Source organism: Neophocaena asiaeorientalis, unplaced genomic scaffold (genome assembly GCF_003031525.2).
Source record: "Neophocaena asiaeorientalis asiaeorientalis breed wild unplaced genomic scaffold, Neophocaena_asiaeorientalis_V1.1 scaffold299, whole genome shotgun sequence".
Taxonomy (NCBI): Eukaryota; Metazoa; Chordata; class Mammalia; order Artiodactyla; family Phocoenidae; genus Neophocaena; species Neophocaena asiaeorientalis.
The window spans coordinates 486,151-508,159 of NW_020172626.1; the positions used below are offsets into that span (position 1 = coordinate 486,151).

The 22,009-nt window shown below is 38.6% G+C and overlaps 1 protein-coding gene across 2 annotated transcripts in view; it reads left to right on the plus strand.

Moving 5' to 3' along the window:
- PREX2 (phosphatidylinositol-3,4,5-trisphosphate dependent Rac exchange factor 2) overlaps positions 1-22,009 on the plus strand; it is a 207,302-nt gene that overhangs the window by 25,371 nt on the left and 159,922 nt on the right. For both annotated transcript variants that reach the window (XM_024739018.1, XM_024739017.1), the window contains exons 6-10: positions 1,252-1,385; positions 4,913-5,016; positions 8,245-8,394; positions 11,304-11,448; positions 15,386-15,486. In XM_024739018.1, coding sequence (XP_024594786.1) covers positions 1,252-1,385; positions 4,913-5,016; positions 8,245-8,394; positions 11,304-11,448; positions 15,386-15,486 — 634 coding nt within the window. The remainder of the gene's footprint in view (positions 1-1,251; positions 1,386-4,912; positions 5,017-8,244; positions 8,395-11,303; positions 11,449-15,385; positions 15,487-22,009) is intronic.

Genomic DNA, 22,009 nt, shown 5'->3' on the forward strand with positions numbered 1-22,009 from the left:
CGGAGCACGGGCTCTAGGCCTGCGGGCTTCAGTAGTTGTGGCTCACAGGCTCTAGAGCGCAGGCTCAGTAGTTGTGATGCAGAGGCTTAGTTGCTCCGTGGCATGTGGGATCTTCCTGGACCAGGGCTTGAACCCATGTCCCCTGCATTGGCAGGTGGATTCTTAACCACTGTTCCACCAGGGAAGTCCCAGTTTTCCTTTTTTGATACTTCAGGGACCCAGGCTCCTTCCCTCTTGTGGTTCCTTTCAATTTCCAATGGTAAGCACTTAATATTAAGCATCAGTTTTGTCACTAATCATATGACCTTGTGGGCACTCAATAAAGGTTTATTTAATGAATGAGTTTGCCAATGCAACTATTAATAAGTGTGGCAAGAGGTCCTATGGAATGTTGTTCTCTTTACATAGATTTTTTTTCTTTTTATTTCTTCTTTTTTCTTCCTCTCTATCCTAGAAGTGGATGCAGATGGCCCTCCATATTGCGGGTTCCGCATCTGAAGATTTAGCCAACTTCAGATTGAAAATACTCAGGAAAAATAATTCCAGAAAGTTTCAAAAACAAAACTTGCACCAACAGCTATTGGATAGCATTTACATTGTATTTGTAACTATTTACATAGCATTAACATTGTATTAGGTCTAAGAAGTAATCTTGAGATTATTTACAGTATACAGGAAGAGGGTCATAGGTTATATACAAATCCTACACCATTTTACTTAAGTGACTGGAGCACCCTCAGATTTTGGTATCTTCAGGGGTCTTGGAAGTGATCCCCCATGGATACAAAGGGATGACTGTATATAAATTGAGACCTGCTAAATATTCAGACAATTTCATGTACTTTGCTATCTGTTCATGGAGCTCTTTTTCCAGACCAGGGAAAGAAAGGAGGAGGATGAACGGAATATTAGGGACATGAATGTTATGAGTTAGTTTGAAATCACCTCCTTTTTAGAGAACAAAGGTGAAATGTGTCATATATGCTGTGTATGCATACATATATAAAACAGCTAAAAGGAGACAGAGAATCTCTTAAGAGTAGCTGTATTTAGTGATACTGACCAGGAGGAGACTGGGAGGGAATGATACCTACGTTCAGTGTATAAATATTTATACTATTTGAACTTTTATCCTGTCCATATATTGCATCTTAAAATAAAAACAAACCACTTTTAAGGAGAAAAAAGAATTACACACGAAAGTTTCTGTTAAGTAATCAGACATTACTTTCTCCGTTTTTCCTGACTTAGGGGTCCAACATTACCGACACCTGTACTGAAATGCTAATGTGTGGAGTCTTATTAAAAATTTCTTCTGGAAATATTCAAGAACGGGTGTTTTTTCTTTTCGATAACCTTTTGGTGTATTGCAAACGAAAACACAGGTAAGAATATAGACAGGTAATCGTTCAGAAACTTTATCCATCGCACAGGTTCAACCTTTCCTCTGTTCCCAGGAACTCATGACCTCATCAGTAAACTTCCACATACTCTTAGCTTCCTCTCCTTGCACCTTGAAGAAAGGGAACGGGTTAGGATTAGAGCCAAGAGCTAATTAAATTGCTGTCTCTCTATCTTAATGAGCTTTTTAAAAAATCCCTTTTTACCATCCGTGAAAATGAACCTGTTTATTTCTTGTAATATGCTCTCCTAAATTCTTTGTGTTTGGTAACAAGATTGGGATTAGTAGAAATGGGCTTTAGGAAGATCTAGAAGAGGCTGTTAATTCTACCTGTATGAAACTCTTTAAAAAATTATAAGATGATTCAAGTTGTTTAGGTGCAATTATTTTCCCCCCAACTTTACTGAGGTATAATTGACAAATAAAATTGTAAGATAAAGTATACAGTGTGATGATTTATGTATACATGGTGAAAGGATTTCCCCCACTGAATTAATTAACACATCCATCTAGGTGCGATTATTAAAGGCATCAGTTTGAGAATGAGATCTTTTCTTCATTAGGGTTATCTCATCCTCATATATATGCCTGCCCCCAAGGCCAAAGCTTTTGCAAAATTAACAGTGTACAAATGATGTGAACCTTCATGGTCTCATAGCTGTAACTGTTAAATAAAGTAAGCAATAGGAAAAGTTTTACAAAATTAAAATCATGCAGTTTAGCAAATAGCCTTAAAGTATGTATAGTGAACGTGGACCAAATACATAGTGATTAAAAACTGAAATCACTAAATAAACCTATATGTCCGTTCCCTTCCTGAATTGGAATGGTGTGAATATACCATCTGTTTCATTCATTTTAGAATATGTCATCTCCGTTACCATATACTTTCTAAGCTCTAAAGATCTTTCAGAGAATATGAGTAAACTGAACCTTTTCTGAAACTTCCATAATTTTGTAATTATAGGAGCCAGGCACCAGTGATTTTACTTTAATTCTACAGCTACATTCTTTAAAGATCAGAGTGCTGGATTAGGCCCCCCAACTCTGGACATTTCTGATGCTATTCATTTTAGGAGAAACTAGTTTAAAAACAATTTATCGTGCGATATTAGATACATATAACATGATATTGCTTCCTTTGGCTTATTTATGATATTTGTAAGATAGTATCACAGTGTATTGTCTTCTGCAGTTTACATTTTGTATACAATATGGTTTGTATACTAGTTTGTAAACTATATATCCCTGTGTGTAGCAATAATTTATTCATTTTAACTGCTGCATAAGAGTTCATTGGTTGAGGGACTTCCCTGGCAGTCCATTGGTTAAGACTCCACCTTCCAATGCAGCGGGCACGGGGTCAATCCTTGGTTGGGGAGCTGCGATCCCACATGCCGTGCAGTGCGGCCAAGAAAAAAAAAAAAAGATTTCATTGGTTGAATATGTCACAATTTAATTATTCATTCTCCTATCAATGGACTTTAGGGTTGTTTCCAGTTTTTCTGCTATTGCGACATTACTGTACACATATCCTGGTGACCATTAAAATTCATCAGGAGGGAAGTCATAGAATCAAGTTATGCAAATACTCGACACTACAATAAAGAGCAAAATTATTTTGAAACCAAAGGCTTTTCAATTTTGATACTTCAGTAGGGTCATTTTCTGAAGGGACCAAAGATCTGTTTATTTAAGCTAAGTGTTACAGTATTGGTCAGACACTTACTTGGATTTCATTTTGAGTATTAATATCTGCAGGTGAAGAAAAATATAAAAAACCTGGAAAGAGATCACAGCAAGATCACAAAGAAAATTAATGCTTTGGAAAATAGGACCCAAAGATAGATTCTGTAGTGTGTGTGTGTGTGCGTGTGTGTGTGTGCGTGTGTGTATACATATATATATTGATTATAATATATAAAAAAATATATAAACATGCCATAATTTTTTGCCTGACTAAAACTGCTATTGGGGATATTAAGCTTTGAAAAATATGATTGATTTTAAGTATGATGTACCAACTTATAAGAAATTCTTTTCTGCAAGACACCATGACACTGTTTCCTCCCTGAGAGACAACGCCTGCGTGTCTCTCTGCTGTGTTATTCTGCTCTGCATTCTCTGTTGCCTGTGTGTTATTCTGCTCTGCGTTCTTCTCTCTTCAGCCTCCAACGATGCCAATTTTCATAGCTACCTGGCCTGAATCCTTAATTTAAAGCAGTTATTTAGGCTTTCTGCAAAGGACATTTAGAGGTCGCTTTCAAAATGAGCGTGGGTGTGCAGGATGGTGAAGGCCTAGGGCTGGCAGACGGTCAGTCAGATTAATTAATCAATTTAGTTTTGTTTAGTGGTGATGAAGGATTATGAAGTTTTGATGAGGGTTTAGGACATGTAAGCTGGAATATGCTCTCTTTTCTAAAGGAACTCAGGGAGCATGATAGCACCTTGAGACTCCCCTCCCTTCACGTCCCTCTTCCACTCCAGGGCAGGTGTCAAATGCAAAGGAGAGGAGGGAAGGGGGCACTGCATTAATGTACTTGACATCTTAACTTTTGCTCGGTGTATCTTTGTAACACAATACATTAATAATTATTTCAGTATATTCAATTGTTAGCAGACTTTTGTCAATGAGTCAAATTGAATAGTTCAGGTCAACTGAAGTCTCTTGAATGACTAGGTATTACATAATCTTCTTGAATTATTTCTTAGAATCTTTCCTCTTTAATTTAATATATTTAAAATTTGAAAACACTATCCCTGAGTGTTCAATGATTCAAGTATAAATACAACTGCCTAATTCATTATTACAAATGTTCATCTATAAACCTGGATTTTTTTTTTTTTTTTTACCTTGTGTTGCATAGGTTTTAAGATTAAAGGCTGGTACCATACACAAAATTTTGAAATGTTTTGGACTATTTTAAAAATAAATAAGATCTTTATGAAGGATTATAAATGTATTGAGAGACTTATCCCTCAAGTATACAGTTATCATATCATAAAAACAATATAGGGAAATATTTTACAGCTAGATATTGCTTAATAACCTCCAGCACAGTTAAATTTCTTTGAAGAAGGATCATAAATAAGTATTAACTGAATTTCACCAGGGATTGAAAAAATGGGAATTACCAGCTGGTTACTGAAAAATGAGAAATGAAGGTGAAATAAATCAAATGAAATTGTGAATAACCAATTTTAGTGTCTGTCAGAGTTTGATTAGGCATCTTTGATGTCATATATTGAGCAAAAGTACATAGTTACCCTCCTACCTGTATGTTGTCCTTAGCCTACAGCTTCAGTTTATTTAAAAAAATAGCACACAAGTCACATCTTATAGAGCAACCTGTGCTGTTATGAATGGGAGGACACAAGTAAAAAATACCAAGAGCCTAACATTTGATATTATTGACTGAATTGGTATCTCTTTTTCAAAGAATTATTGCTTTAACACTGTTTTGCATTAAGTTTAGTAACCAAGTTTTTGTGATTTCATTCAATTGTAAGACGGTTGAAGAATAGCAAAGCATCTACCGATGGACATCGGTACGTTTTTCGTGGCCGGATCAATACAGAGGTGATGGAGGTGGAGAATGTGGATGATGGCACAGGTAAGTGATTGGTAGATTTAAAATGGAATGTCAGTAATAAACTCCCTTGTACGACAGACTTTTCACTTGAATAATTCATTGGCAGTGATTTTCAGCTTAGAAATACTTTGTTAGGTAAAACAGTCACAGGAAAAAGGCAAGATAAGGGAGCGGAGGACTCTTATAAAATGGAAAATTACATTCGGCTAAAACATGTTAAACCCTAGCATTAAACACAGAAATACAAAAATAGCTGGGAGTGTCATAAAGTAGTAGTAATGTCCATAATGTACATATTTGTTTGATCGTGACGCTATTAAAATTGTCCAGCTTAAGAGCTATCATAGGAAAGCATTGAACCTCCTAGAATTACTTTTCATGGTACAGGCTTGGAAAGCCATTCAAAAAGTAGCACCAGATCATTTGTATTCTGTCCTGACTACTAGTTTATTTGTGTGGTTGGACAGAGGGCGAGAATGTTTGACCTCTAGAAAATGTGGTCTGTAATGCAGTGTTGGACAAACCATAGATTGCAATACAGTAGTCAAATTTGAATTGGATAAGATGGAAATTCTTTATTCTTAAGGTGTTCTTGAAAAGATATTTCAAAGACAAGGTTCAGCTGTCATTTTTAATATAAATATTTGAATGTATTTAAGATACTGAATGCATTGTTTTTATAAAACTAAATTTTGCTTATTAAAAAAATTGGAATTTGCAGAAAAATAGGTGAAAAGTAGTAGATAATCTTATCAACCAAAGATAAATAAATGAGAAAAAATTTTTAAAATGTCTTCAATTTTCCTTTGGTGCATAGGTAAAAAAATACTTGAAACATGAACTTTATATTGTATCCTTTTCCATTTAAATAAAAGCATTATCTTAATGATAGTCCTCTTTATCTTCATGTCTTGTCACCACATAAACATAGTTTTTATTGTTGCATAACAGTCAATTAAACAGATAAACCATAGTTACCTTAACAACTAGTATTGTTTCATAAGCTGGATTTAATACATTCTTAATTAAAAAGTGGCATAACTTTACAATGTTGAAAAGAGTACCGAGAATATAATAGCTGTTTTCTGATACACTTAAATTTTCAGTGTTATTAATTTGAGGCAGTGTTTTGGGAATTTAAAAAGGTCAATGGAGAAGCTACTTTTTAGAGTTTTAAAAGGAAAAATTAGAAACATTTTTTTACCCATAAACAATGTCATATGTTATTTTGGATGCTAGAAAAATGTTCTTTGAGAGCCTTGGCCTGGGGGACACATGAATATTCTCAGGACAAGAAGGAAAGCAGCAGACAAGAAGAGTGGTGGGAACACACTGGAACGTAGTGGGAAATGGAGTTGGCTAGTAGGGTGGAGTCAGTCTAGGGAGAATCTCTAAAGCAAACCTACATGTGTTGACTTGATTCAGTGGTGAGCTACCAAAGGCTTTTGAGCTGAGAAATGGCTGCTAATGAAAAATATTGGAGGAAAAGTCAGCGGGGTGTGAACAGGGCAGTGCCAGGCTCAAGTAATCCCAGGAGGAAAGGAAGGTTACAGAGGTGGCTTGCGCAGGGCACATACTCTACAAGGTCAGAAGCATCACTCTGGTGAGTTTGGCACTTGAACTTGAGTTCCCCTAATGTTCTGTGGGCGGAATACATTATGCTCATTTTAAAGTAAGTCTGATGTCTTATTACTGCAGGCTGCAGGTGGCTCTTGTGGTTTTCTTTGTCTAGGGTATGGGTAAAGGGGTAATAACGCTAGTGGGAATGTGGGATCTTTTAAGCTGCAGTGCTACGGTTCACTTAGCAATCTTTGCCTGGTTTTCGAAGAGGGGAGAGAATCTGAAGAGCTTGTTCTTGTTTGTGATACTGGCCTTGTAAGGTGACAGCTTGTGGGAGGGAGGTGTGGAAACACGTATAATTTGTTCTTTTTTTCCAGCAATTTATAATAAATTCTCAGTTGGTTATTTTTATAGATATTAAGGAGGGATGGTGGCCTAATTAGGAACTACAATAATAATTTTTATTACCTTACTAATTCCAATGATGCCTATCTCACGTGTATTATTAGGTTCTGCTATTTTGTGTGCATTGTGAATATGAATTAAATATGTAAAGGTAAGAAGAAAAGTACAAAAATTCCTTTTAAAAACAGATGGTAATTTCTTTAAAAGGGAAAATCCTCTGTCAGGTTAAATCTCTGTATTAACAGAAATTGTTATTGAGTATTCATGAGATTATGGCTAGAAGAATATCTAACTGATACATGATATATATAATATAATCCTATCCTGGCTCAAATGTAACCTGGAATTTTTAAAGTAGCCCTCTCCCCCACCTAGACAGAATCATTCGATAATGCGTTTTTGGAACTTTCTGTTTGTTCACAGATAATTTATGGTGATTTTGGAGCTAAAAGACTATGAGAACCAGATTTTGGGAGAATGAGTACCAAACCATTTCTTCCTCTACTCAGAACTTAGCAAATAAAATAGATCAAAAGAAACAAACAGCAGGTGTAGTGCCACGACCTTTTATGTTCTGTGGCTTACCTCCTATAATCCACCGTAGCTTCTTAGTGTCTCTCGGGGGAGACAATGGAAGATGTCACTTTAATTGAGGCAGATGCTGAGTCAGGCGTTTGTTGTATGTGTTTCTGTCTTGAAATCTTTGCGTTGCAGACTCTCATGCCAGTAAAGGCTGGTCACAATCAATGTCTATTCTCTGCCTGCCGTTAGGTAGGGAGCTGCCAGAAAGGGTTTGCTGATGACATTTTCAAATCCAGGATGTCAGTTTAGCCAAAATTATGGGGAGATCTAGAAAAAGACAATTAAATGTGAATTCACACTCAAAGAAGAATTTTTTCTTTCATAAAGCAGAAGCAGTATTGTAAAAAATTCAATGAATTCTTTTTATGTGGACTTTTGAAATGGTCCACATTAAAAAAATCTTAAAAAAAAGTTTTATTGCTTTAGGAACTTGAACAATATTTTTGGACATTGAGGAAAGGAATGTTAATGAGTTTGGGTGGTTAATTTCCTGTAATATGTTAATGTTGTGAGTTAGGAATGTTCTGACTGCATTTAATATATAAATGTTTCTTCAAGTTTTAAAATTTGTATGGTCTTCAATACACATATATAAAGCAAAGGTATTTTGAAGAATTCCGTGGTTTTGGACCTTTTTTGAATGAGTGCATTACTCGAATATATGTTATATCTGTTCATTCACCTTTACCTATTAATTTTCAGCTGACTTCCACAGCAGTGGACACATTGTTGTTAATGGGTGGAAGATACATAACACAGCCAAAAATAAATGGTTTGTGTGTATGGCAAAAACACCTGAAGAGAAACATGAATGGTTTGAAGCTATTTTGAAAGAAAGAGAACGGCGGAAAGGTGGGTGTATGAATTGGGCATTATTATACTTTGTGAAGGTTCCAATTTAACAAGAAAGCAGAAAATGGGCAAAAGTTATGAGAAAGTAGATGGTGTCTGATGTTCACTTAGATTAACTATGTGATGTAAGCCCAGGCTAAGATACTTCTTGAATACTTCCAATGTTGTTACTGAAATAAAGTAAAAGAAAACATTATATAGTTAGCAAAATAATTATATTGTGGCTAGTGGTGTCTTTTAAATAATGTCTTAGTCTACTGAGGCTACTGTAACAGATTACCCTAGACTGGGTGGCTTATAAACAACAGAAATTCATTTATCACAGTTCTGGAGGCTGGGAAGGCCAAAATTCAGTATCCAGTGAGGGCTGTTTCCTGGTTCATGGATGGCCATCTTCTCACTGTGTCCTCACCTAGCAGAAGGGATGAAAGCTCTCTGGGGTCTCCTGAATAAGGGCACTAGTCCCATTCATGAGGACTCCACCCTCATGAGCTAATCCCCAAAGACCCTACCTCCTAATGCCATCACATTGGGCATTAGGATTCAACATACGGAATTTGGGGGCACACAGACATTCAATTTACAGCAAATAGTTTTACCTGCTTTAAAATTTGTTCCGTTTTCTTTGCACTTTATTCTTGCCATTTCTAAAGCATCATTATAGAGTTTTCCTTTAAGAAACATGCTTTAATAATATAATGCAGTGCTGTGGGGCCTGCAACAATTGCTCCCTCTATATTTAACAGTACACTGAAAATTCCTAGGCCACATATTTTGGTATTCTAATTATAAAATAAGGCAATTTGGATGAATATTAACTTTTTAATATCGTTATAATGCCACAGAATGTAATGTAACTCAGTAAGGAACTTGTTCACACAAGGAGGCCTAGCTCAAATTCACTTCACGTTTTTATCAAGGTTTGCAAACAGTATTTGGTCTGGTGATACTCAGTTGTATGACGTTTATCTGCAAGTACTCGTATTTCTGTAATTCAGCTAGGAAATAGAAATGCTTGTATAACTACTATTTTCTTTACCAAATAATTGATGAGAAACGTGACAGTGTTTATTCCTTTTCTCAGAGATCTAGATATAAAATACCTCACTGGTGACAACATTTTGGAACACAAAGAGTTGCTTCCTCCATCTTTAGGTATTTCCCCATGAAGGGTGTAGAGAGTTTCTACCTTGATTAAAATATGCATAGCATACCTTTTTATAAGTATCTCCAAAACATTTAAAAATACTTACTCCTTTGATTGATCTTAGATGAAGAACCAGACAGAAAAATTTAAAACAGAGATCATGAATGCATAATTGGCTCTTTAAGTTTTGTTAAATCTAGCAGTTAATTCAAATAGCATAACAAATCATTTAGAAGGTAAATTGAATTTTTCATCAAGTTGAACCTTAACTACTCTTCCCAGAATGGCTATGCATATAAATACCCTTAAGACCAAAAAAAAAAAGGAAGAAAGAAAGCACATTCTATAACTCTGCTTATGTTAACAGGCTCTATTCTTTTTTTTTTTTTTTTTTTTTTTTTTGTGGTAGGCGGGTCTCTCCGCGGGCCTCTCCCGCTGCGGAGCACAGGCTCCGGACGCGCAGGCTTAGCGGCCATGGTTCACGGGCCCAGCCGCTCTGCGGCATGTGGGATCTTCCCGGACCGGGGCACGAACCCGTGTCCCCTGCATCGGCAGGCGGACTCTCAACCACTGCACCACCAGGGAAGCCCCAACAGGCTCTACTCTTATTCACTATTACTGACCAATGTTAATGGCTTCTCCATAGTAAAGAATAAAATTTTAGTAAGGAATTTAGTAGCTAGAAGACTAAAAATAATCCAAGAATTTCTTCTTCTTCTGCCACAGTTCTTCATCAGTCCCATTTGCTGATTGTCAGTGTTCCCAGGATTTTCCCTTTGGCACTGGTCACCTCTGAACTTCCTTGCCTGCTCTGCGTTGTCTCTTCCCATCAGATTAACTTCCACTCTGCACTGCCAGGTTCTCAATCTTTATGTCCAGCCTTGTCATCTCTCTGGAGCTCCATGCCCACTTAATCAGCTGACCCTTGGACTCCACTTGAACTTCCAAACCTGCTATTGTTTACAGAGACTTGAGCTTCCCTGAACTTCGGCGGGTCTCTCCTAATTGTCTCCCTCTTTTTAAACCCTCCCGCTTTGTTTGTTCCCTACACTGTCCTTTGAACTTCCTTTCCTTCATTACTCTGCCTTCCCCCTCCCTCTGGTTTAAAACATGTAGATGTTCTCCCAGTAGAGAAGGAATGAAATACGCTGAGACTGCAGTTGAGTATGGACCCTGCTCACCCCTCCATCCACCTCCTGTCCTGTCACCTGAAACCCAGGGCTCCGTGCTGCATCCCTCAGAGGCCCTCGTGAATACTTTCTCTCTCTGGAAATCCTGTTCATACCTTTGCATTCAAACACAGCCCTTCTGTGAAACTTTTCCTATTGTTTCTCAGATAGAGGCGAAGTTCTCTGAATATGTCTCTGCTGTAGCACAGTTTTCCCTCTAAGGCTGTCTCCAGGGCCACCGTGTCCAGCTGTGCTGATCTAGTCCTACAGAAGGGGTTCGGTAGCGTCTGAGATACAGCTGTTCTTCCTCCGCTGGCCAAACTGTAGTGTCTGAGATACAGCTGTTCTTCCTCCGCTGGCCAAACTGTGTGCCTCTGGGGCACAGTTTGCCCAAAGGTGCCATATGGCCCTGGGCATCTTGCCCTGTCTCCCTGGTACCCTATGAGCTTCTTGACAACCAGGGCCCTATCATAGGAGCTCTGTATCCACAGCCCCCAGCGCGTGGTAGACACACAATGAATGTTTGTTTAACGAAGACATGAATGAATGAAGAGACTTTTTCAGTTACCTGTCCTGTGTTTCGTTTTCGATAGGTTTAAAATTAGGAATGGAGCAAGACACCTGGGTAATGATCTCTGAACAGGGTGAGAAACTTTATAAAATGATGTGCAAACAAGGAAATCTGATCAAAGACAGAAAAAGAAAACTGACTACGTTCCCTAAATGCTTTCTTGGAAGGTAGGGTTGGTAGTCCGGGTACATGTATTTCTTTCATATTTTCATGATCTCGTGTGTTAACTTTTTTTAGTCACTTATTTTTCTCTAAAAAATATTCTCCTAAGTGTTTTTGAATCTTTCTTTACTATCAGCATTTCCTGGGCCATAGTGGGATGAGGGAGTGGACATAGAGCAAGGAATCCTGACCAGAAAAGTTAAGGCATTCATCCATTCATCCACGACTTCAGTAATTTCTGATATACTGTGTTTCAGGGGTGAAGCAGAGGCTGGGGTCAGGCAGGGGCGGGAGGGCAGGCGGGTTTGCCTGTAGGGACAGAGTCCGGCAAGGACATGAATACAGGGCCTGAGAGTCAGTTACACTGAAGGGCACACAGTCTACACTACCAATTAATTCAGAATTTAGACAGCTGGGCTAAGGATGAAAGGATATAGATGGAGAGTCTGAAAAAGTGGGTCACGCGAGGGGCCAGGCACACAGGAACAGGCGAGGAGGTCGCTTGGTTGTTCAGCCCAGAGCAGATTGATTGTATGTCCTTTGGTTTCTGTAGCCGACTGCACGGCTGCAAGTGGGAGTCCCTGGTGGGTTAAGCAGGTGGGGGGGATGCCTTCAGGTAGCTCTGCTTAGGGCAGCCTTTGTGCTGGCTTCTTCCGATAATTATTTCCAATCCTCCAATACATACTTAGGAGTTAAAAACCTTATTTTTTAAAAAATTTTTATTTTTTGCGGTATGCGGGCCTCTCACTGTTGTGGCCTCTCCCGTGGCGGAGCACAGCCTCCGCACGCGCAGGCTCAGCGCCCATGGCTCACCGGCCCAGCTGCTCCACGGCATGTGGGATCTTCCCGGACCGGGGCACGAACCCGTGTCCCCTGCATCGGCAGGTGGACTCTCAACCACTGCGCCACCAGGGAAGCCCAAAAAACCTTATAGTTTTTAAAGATTCAGAAACTAGTGATCGGGGAGTGTGACTAGCCCACGTTCATACAGCTAGTAAATGCCAGTGTCAACGCTATAAAAGTAGACTGGGGAGGTAGTTCATAGCCCAGACTTCACAATCAGACTGTCCCCACTCAAATCTGGTCCTGCCACTGGCTAGTTGAGAGACTGGGGAGAGTTAAATTTCTCTTTCCTCTCTAACAATGGAAATGATTGTAGTGCTTACCTGTAATACCTACCAGAATGTCTTGGTATTTTTCTTTTCTTCCAGTTTTATTGAGATACAGTTGACATACGGCACTGTATAAGTTTAAGGCATACAGCATAATGATTTGACTTACATACATCATGAAAGGTTTACCACAGTAACTTTAGTGAACATCCATTATCTCATTTAGACACAAAGTTAAAGAAATAGAAAAACATTTTTTTCCCTGTGCTGACTCTTAGGATTTACTCTATAGCAGTGTTCATTATATTTTAGCATGTCTTCTTAATTAGTTATGTAGGCACACAAGCTCACCACAGGCCACACCAATCCCAGCCCCGTTAGAATACAGGCCAGGAAACCCAGTGCTTTCAGGGCAGCAGGGGGCCTCTTCTTCAGTGGGGTGGTGCTCCCAGCAGGACACACAGCTGCCAGCAAGCTAGAGCTGCTTGTGTTGGCTGTGCCCCAAGTGAAGGTTCTTGTGCAAAGGAAAGAGCAGCTGTGAGCCCCTCTTGGTTTCTAAGTCCCACGTTGCAGAGAAGACGCTCTTTCTCGTAACAACTTCATGGGCATAACTTCCAGGGTCCCCAGATCACGTGCCCACTTACAAGAGAGTCATACCAGGCTATGGCTTCTCACCATATATTTATAAGTATGGAGTTGAGCCATCAGAAGCCATTTTTACCACAAGCAGCGCTGCCTAGTTACACAGCTGACACCTGACCTTCATCAGGTTTCTAGGGAAGCAGAGCTAGAAAGCTAACCCAGGGTCAAATTTGTCCTTATTGAAGAAGGGGTTCTATTAACCCTTTACCCACACTATTATGTTTAACTCCAGGACAGCACTATGGGGTTGATAGTCTTATTAATTCTATGTCATTGAGGAAAAAACCTGAGGCTTAGAGAGCTAAATTTACTAACCCAACGTCATGCAGCTGGTAGAGACAGAAACAGGATTTGAATCCAGGTTGTTTTATTGCAAATTACATGATCTTAACCGCTATGCTATATTCTACTTTACTTTTATTTTCTTTCTTTTGGATGGTTCTTATTTAATAGAAGCATATAAAGAACTCTAACAACTTCTTCTGCCTTAAAATGTGCATTGTAGACTAGACATCCAGTTTTGAATTTCTGTATCCCTTGGTTATTTGGCTTTACCATATGTGTTGCTTTTAGTTTTGAAATAAATGGAAAAGTAATTTCCTGACACTTTCCATAGCTTTGCTTCTCTGGCCTCTGTGCAAAAAATAAAACCATTCTAAAATATATTCATTAGTTAATGTAAGAGTTCGAATGTTAGCTTTTTAAATATGAGCATGATTAAATATTTTATTGTAATAAGTCTCTGTATTTAGTGTTCTCTTAATGATACCACATGGCCATAAAAAAAAATCAGTACTGAGCTGAAGCTCTCCTAAGTGTTATAAAACATCCCTTCTCTTATCTGAGATGCTGGGGCCCCCCATCCTCTCCCGAAATGCTGAAAGATGTGAGCTGTGGTCCTCAGTGGCCTTTCTCAGCCACAGCAGATGTGTGCGATAGACAGTTCTGACGGTTGGTTTCGTGTTGGCGTATTCCTTATGGATGACAGTTTAGATATAACAATGAATTTACCAAGTAATTTTAAAATTTGAAAACAAGGTAGTCAGACTTCTCTGTGTCTTTTGGTGTGTATCAGTCTTCTATTGCTGCAAAACAAATTACCATATATTTAGTGACTTAAAAACAATGCCCATGTATTAGCCTGTATTTCTGTAGGTCAGAAGTCTAGGTGAGTTAGACCAGGTTCCGTGCTAAGGGTCTCACAAGGGCAAAATCATGGTGTTGGCAGAGCAGGGGCTGGGCCCTTATCTTGAGCGTTTGAGGAAGAATCCACTTTCCAGCACATTCGGGTTGTTGGCAGAACTTAATCGTTTGTAGTTGTAAGCGTGAGGCCCCCGTCTCCATGCTGGCCATTGGCCAGGGCTGCTCTCCGTTAGAGGTTGTCTATATTCCTTGGTATATGACCCCCCTCTTGCTGCAAAGCCAGCAGTGGCACATTGAATCTTTCCTGTGCTTTTACTTGTTCTCACTTCCTCTTGTGCCACCAGCCTGAGAAAATGCTGCTTCAAAGGGCTCAACTGATCAGGTCAGGCCCACGTGGTTAATTTCCATATTTTAAGGACAACTGACATGGGATTTTAATTACATATGCCAGTCCATTCACAGGGCTACCTAGATTGGAATTTGATTGACAAACCAAGGGGTAGGATTCCTGATAGGGGGGTGGGAGAACATCTTTAGAAGTCTGTCTACCATACAGGGCATGCAGTTTAATTTTGTCTGCCCTCTTGGAGTTTCAAACCCACTGGTTCTTTGTGCCTGGAAAGCTACTTTTAGACAGTTTATGTCTTATATTAAGTCACTATTACTCTATCTAGTTCTGTCGTTTAGCTGTCTTTAGGATCTGTTGTTTTCTCTTTCGTCCCAAATTTGCTTTTATATGCATAATAACCTATAGTTAAAGCTACTTTAGAATTTTCCCTTTGTGTTTACTAAAGGTCTCAATAAGCTGAATAGTTATTAAGTATAGCTTAGGTAAGTCTGAATGTATGGACATGAGTTTTCTAGAATAGGGTCCAATTTATATCTGTGGGCCTTGCATATGTGAAAACAATGTACGTGAAATACACTGCAAGCATTCCTTTATATTTTGAGACTCCTTTCGTAGCTGCTTGATAAATGCATGGTAAGGATAGACTTCCTGGGGGAAGAAAATTAATGATTTAACTTCATTGGATTTCTGTTGCAGTGAATTTGTGTCATGGCTGTTGGAAATTGGAGAGATTCACAGGCCTGAGGAAGGTGTTCACTTGGGACAAGCACTGTTAGAAAATGGAATCATCCATCATGGTAATTATTTTATTAATCGCCTATTTATTTATCCACAAATTACGTGTATCTTCATTGCATTGATCAGTTTAGTTTATAAAACGTCTCCACATTATAGGATGCTTATGTTTTTTCCAACATCTTTGAGTGCCTCATCTATATAGAATATTGTTTCAGGGAGTATAGGTTTATGGTGATATATTTAACTTGAAACAGACAGTTCCAACACAGAATTCCAGGTAAGTGACGTGGGACTGAAGAGGAAGGAACGACGAGTTCTAACTAGAGTATTTGGGATGCTTTGTGAGGGAATTGGCCTTAGTGCTGGGCATTGTAGAATGAATGGAACTCTGACAAGGACAGAAGACAGAAGGACATTCCACCCTGAGGAAGTAGTAGCACTCAGACACGGGAGTGGGAAGGTTCACGGTGGCCTCTTCAGAACTAACGCAGAGTCTCACGTGGCAGGACCGTATCCTTCACGGATGAATATGCTGGGATGAGGGGTGTGGTGAGAAAGGTAGGCAAACACCTGATCCCAGCAGATTTTAACCTGCTGGCTGTGTATGTGGGGCTTCTTCTGAGGGACATGAGGAGGTGATGGGCATCTGGAGACAGAGGAGTGACCAGATCTTGATTTTGGAGATAACAGATGAGTGGAGGGTTAGAGATTACAGAGATCCCTGCCCATGGGGACCCTTCCTTCCCCAGGAGGGAGAGGACCAGGGCCGTGTCCATGGCATGATGAGAGGGACCCATTCAAGAAATTCTGGAGAAGCTGAGATAGCATATTTGACGTCTATTTGGATTTAGGAGGTGAAGAGTGAGGGGTGAGGTAGATTATTCTGAGATTTTTGTCTGGATGACAGACATAGTTAATTCAAGATGATGAGCATCGGGGGGAAGGTGAAGGGTTTGCGGTGGCTTGGGTATGAAACATCTGCAGGGGAGCGTTCGGCAAGAGGTTGAGAATGTGTGGGTGTAACACTCGGGGTAGAGAGAGCGTGAGGGTCAGATTTGGGAATCACTTCAAGAGAGCATGAGGTTCTTAGCACATCTATAAGAGACTACAAACAAACAAAAAACAAGAAAGCGGTGATCATGGGACTAAGAAAAAAAGCCTGAAGAATCTCTAATGCAAAATGTGGGAGAGGAGAAAAAGACAGGGAACTGTGAATAAATATGGATATTTGGCTATGGTGTTTTGATGTTCATTGTTTTTTCTAAATTAGAGTGAGGTGAAAACAAACTAAATCCTCCAAATTTTTCCCCACCACAGTAGATGCTGCCAATATAATGTACCCCCATCTACCCAGATAGGAATCCCCTGGCACCTACCACCAAACAGGTCTCTAGTTAGACCACCGCTCTCCCTTCCAAGGTCTCCACCTTCTTCCCAGTCACCACCTTCTCTGTCCTTGCTTCCACATTTGTCCTCCATCCCCATAGAACACTCTCCAGGTAATGGCTGAAGAGACCTTTTAAGTCATTTGTAAGATTCAGGCGTTCTCCTGCTTACAGGCATCTACTAGCTTCTCATTACACTTAAAGAAAAGTCCAGACATCTTACCTAAATCTCTTACCATGGCCCACAAGGCCCTACATGATAGGGCCCCTGACTTCCTCTCTGAGTTATCACATAGTGCTGTACCTAACTCGTTACGCTGGGGCCACCCTGGCCTTCTGTCTCTTCTTTGAACACTCCAAGATGACTCCCCATTTAGGATCTTTGCTCTTGCTGTTCTCAATCAACAATTGCTTATTAATTCCTAGTATATGCCAGTGACCTTTCTAGGTGCTGGAGACACAGCAGTGAATGAAACGACAGAAGTCTCTGTATTACGACTCATCTTCCATGACACTCTGCCTTTTAGAATCCTACCCAGTCCCGTTATTCCAATAAACTACTTCCTAAATTTTTGAAATTTTCTTCATGTACTACTTATCACTCTCTGAAATTATCATGTTGTTTTGTTTCTTTGTTTAATATTTCTCTCTTTATCTCCCATCCCTACTCTAGACTGCAGTCAAAATATAAGCACCGTGAGAACAGGAGCCTTGTGTGTTAATATACAGCAAACATCTAGAATGCCCAGCACATATAGGTGTTTAATAAATTATCTGCTGACTGAGTGAATAAATGAATAATTATATTTTGAGCAAACAGATAATGTTGATAAATTGTATTTGATTTTGTACTTGGTTCATTAATGCCATTAAAACACCATTTAGCATCTAGTATGCTAAGAAGTGTCATCCAGTATCTTATAAGTAAAAATGAAAAGATGTTGAGTTAGATGGCTTTCCTCTTTATGCTCCTCTTTCCCTTCTTCTAACCCCATGACCAAGTATATATTTGGGACAAGAGTGGACTGTATTTGTTTTATCCTGCAATCTATTAAAGCTGAAGTAGGTGGCATGTAAAGAGGTTTTGTATACAATCATTGACCTTCAGAAGTGATTATTCTTTTCCCATTCAGACTGTGTACTTCCAGGGCCTGTGTATTGCCAATAGAGCAAGGAAGGGAAAATCTGTTTAGGGATACCTTTTATTTACTCCTTTCCTTACTGATTCTTTCCTTCATTCTACATGTAAGATATTATGCTAGGTACTTGAAGGTATGTAAATATGAACCCTCGACCTTTTTTTTCTTACGGTCTAATAGTTTTAAGCCTATCTTTTTACCTTGTCCATCAAGAAATCCAGCTGCTGGAATATTTCCTTTCAGACAAGACAGAAATCTACTAGGATGGGAGAACTAATTTTCTGCAAGGACTATTGAGAAGGAAAACTGTATCGGTTAACACTAGCTGCTGTAACGAATAAACCTCCCCAATACAGTGGCTTACATTATAGAAGCTAATTTGTCACTCATGTACAGTTCAGTCAGTGGTGGAGGGTGAGGTGGTGGCACCCTGCTCCATGCAGAGTTTTGGTGCCTGACAGAAGTTCTTCCATCTTCAATACAGTGCTCCTAAAGGTCACCTTGAAGGGAGGGTGGAGTTTCTTTTAAATGGGTTCGTACCCTTCCCATTGTGCATCACTTTTGTGCACATGTCCGTGGGCACAACTCAGATATGTGGTCACCCTTGGCTGCAGGAGGCTCCTAGAAATGTCCTGTACGTGCATATGCGGGAAAAACAAAAGCTAAACCAATTTGGTAAAAAACTACCCGATTTCTGCCCCTGAGGCTTAGCTCCTGGGTCAGTATAAGATCTATGAAATCATATGAAAGACAGAGTAATCATTATATTTATTTGTTAATGTTTTACAATGATATCAGCCCATAATAGTCACAAAAATCACTTTTAACATTTCTGTTTTCAGTTGAGGTTATTGTGACTTCTGTTGTTAATTTGAGTCTTTAATCTTTTATGAATTAGAAATAACAGAAAAAAATGGTTTAAAGCTATCTATCAACAATAGATGCTGCTATGAAATTGTTTAAAAAATTATGGATATGTAAGTTTTTGTACTTCTATGGGATTACTTAACTATATTCTAGAAAGAGCTATGCTAAGTTTGTCACAGTATTTTCCTTTTTGACTATGAGGTACCTTGTAACAGATAACAGGATATTAGAGAAGCTTTATTCCCAAAGCTGGAAAGGTCAGGGTGCAAGGAGAGGTCATCCTTTCAGAGGAGCTGTAAGATTATTTTCAAGTCACCCATCCACTCTTGCTTTCATCCTTCAACACAGGTGATCCAGCAATTGTATGAGGAAGAGTTGCTTGTTTACTTAATGAATTAGGTTCTGAAAATTGAAGACAACTATTATGGGTGGAATTTTACTTACTTTACAATAACAAAACTGTTGTTACTTTCCCTGAAGACATGCGTAGCTAGGCAGACACATTCAAGTCAATTTTAAGTTAGTACAAAGTGGAGGTGGAATAATATTTATTCAATCTCTTCATGAACATAGTACTCTAGAGTCTGACCTTTTCAGTTCAGGAATGCTGAAAGATCTGGAAGGAATCACAGAGAGAACCACCCTTACTTATTTTGTTAACATATGTCTCAAAATATTTTAATTGCCTCCTCTTAAAAGAGAAAAATTCAACAGCATAAGATTTTTTTTTTTGGAACGGATATCAGAATTTTAGTCCTAATCAACTTTCCTCCCCTTCCTCAGACACCACCTTTTCCAATAATACAATTTTGAAAAGAAAGTAGTAAATTCTGTATTAAAATTTATTCTGAAATTTCAAATTCAAGAACAGTTTATTATTTCACTTAAAAGAATTGAAATCTTTTTGAACAATGATATTTATAACCTGCTTAACTCTTTTTCTGAGAAATTTAGCACTGAGTACACTGTATGAAAAGTCCTGTTGGTCACAGTTTGATTTTAGTGGCCTGTGCTGTTACTGTTACCAGGATCTGATCAGTTGTAATGTCCGATTTGGTATACAGAACTTTTGTTGCTGGAAGTAACCTTTTTTTTTTTTAGTGTCCAAAGTTAACTAATAGAGATTCTCCCAAGCCTAGGATAAGAGAACATATTATGCAATTTCACGTTAATAATTTTATTAGAATGAAGAAATATGGGCCAGGCAGGCTAGTTTCATTAGTATGTGGTTCCAGCTGCATTTTAGTGAAAATAGAATTCCTAAAATAAAGTTGAATGAGCCATCTGTTTTATAAAGAGCCAGCAAAAAAAAAAAAAGTTGACTTAATGCTATTATTCACATTGCAGATATTGTTGAGAACTTCATCAGGGGCAAAGCCTTGCTGTACTGGGAATTCTTGGGCTGAGGCAGCATATGCTTTCTCTGTGATATGTTGATAATGTTCTTCTTGTCTGGCTTTATTATTTACATTATAAGTGCTTATGTGGGAATTCAGAGAGCTCATTCATTATAGCCAGTGGTGTGCTGAAGTTGGCTGGTCAAAGCTGTAGAGAGCTGGTGATTAAATGTTTAAAAAAATTGCAAGCCTGTAGTTAAGCACAGCTATTATTAAAATTAAATTATATAAACATATAAGTACCTAAATTATAAACAAAGGTACTATATCCTTAGAACTCATCACTTCCTAATTATTTTACTACCTTTTATTGTTATCTGTGGTCTTGGTGTTACTTATGTCTGTTATTTTTGTATGATGGAAATACTAAATAATAGTGTGTCACTGTACATCTCATTCTGTGTTCAGTGACTTTATTTTGGTAGCTGGAAATTGGCCAGCGTGGGAGTATTTGATACCGTGGAAACTGACGAATGTTACACATCAGTGCTCCTTCTTCCACAACACTAGAGAGCAAGCTGTTCATCATTTACCAGTACATCCCTGGTAATATCCAGCATCACAGAGTTGTTTAAAAGATGTCATTCAGCAACCTTTCTCATAAAGGTTATAAACCCATTTTCCGTGCTCGAGAAGTTGGGGGAGTGGATTTGTATGCAGAGCTATTCACTGTTTTTCCAAGGCAACAGCGTAGAGTTGCAGATTAGCCCAAGGTTCATTAGCAAAGTCGCAAGAGTTTACCTTACAGTGAAGCATTCCGTTTTGAACAGGTTGAACCACCACTTCTTTTATTGTGGCAAGATACCTTTGGGCCCAAGTTTCCTTGAATTTTGGAACATCAATATAATAACTGATTTCAATGAATCTTAAGGGATAAAAATGGGAATAGGTAGATTGCAGAGGAGAAATAAATAACTGGTCTTGAAACATGCCGTAGGATTTCAAAATATTTCTTCCGATTTTATTTTTCTTTCACATATGCTTTTTTTTCTTTTTGGCTTAATCTGGAAAAAAGATGCCAAAAGTTGTGTTGTCTATCCCTTTTTGGCAGCAAGCCTGTCTCAGTTTTATGGCTGCAAGCCATGCATTTGGTTTGGATAGATGAGGGTGAAATTGCTGAAACTTTGCATATGCGCGCGCACGTGTGTGTGTGTGTGTATATGTGTGTGTGTGTGTGTGTGTGTGTGTGTTACAAGTCTCTTGGCTTTCTTCTGGATTCACCAATGTAGTTCATGAGAATTCTGACAGATTTTTCTCCTCCTTCAACATTTTTAGCAAAAAGTAAAGGTCAAAGTCTTCTATGTAATCATGAAAATAGAGCCGATTACAAAAATCATCTCTTCTGCAAATTTTTCGTTCCCTGTAAATAAAACATTTAAATGTAAACTCTTTGAGATTTAATTTGAGGTCTTTCCTTTCTAGAACAGTTTTTTTTTTTTTTATCAGACTACCTAGAAAAAAAGGAAACTTGAGAGAAAGTTTAGTAGGAGTCTTTATGAATAGAAAGTCTTATCTTAAGGATGGAAGTGAAGGTTGACCACTCTCATTTTCCACTGAGGAAAAAAAAAATTAAGTGACGTGTAAGAAAAGCATTTGTCAGTGTAAGAAAACTGTTAAAATTTTGGAATCAGTTACATACTGAATTTATCTAATCTACTCTGAAGATCTAAACACAGGATAAATGGTCAAGATTGGTATATGTGTGGTCTTGGCCTGATCGCTGTGGGATAAGACAGATAAATGCTAAAATTCACTTCTGGGGCTGAGAATCAAATTATAACCCACTAGTTGGAG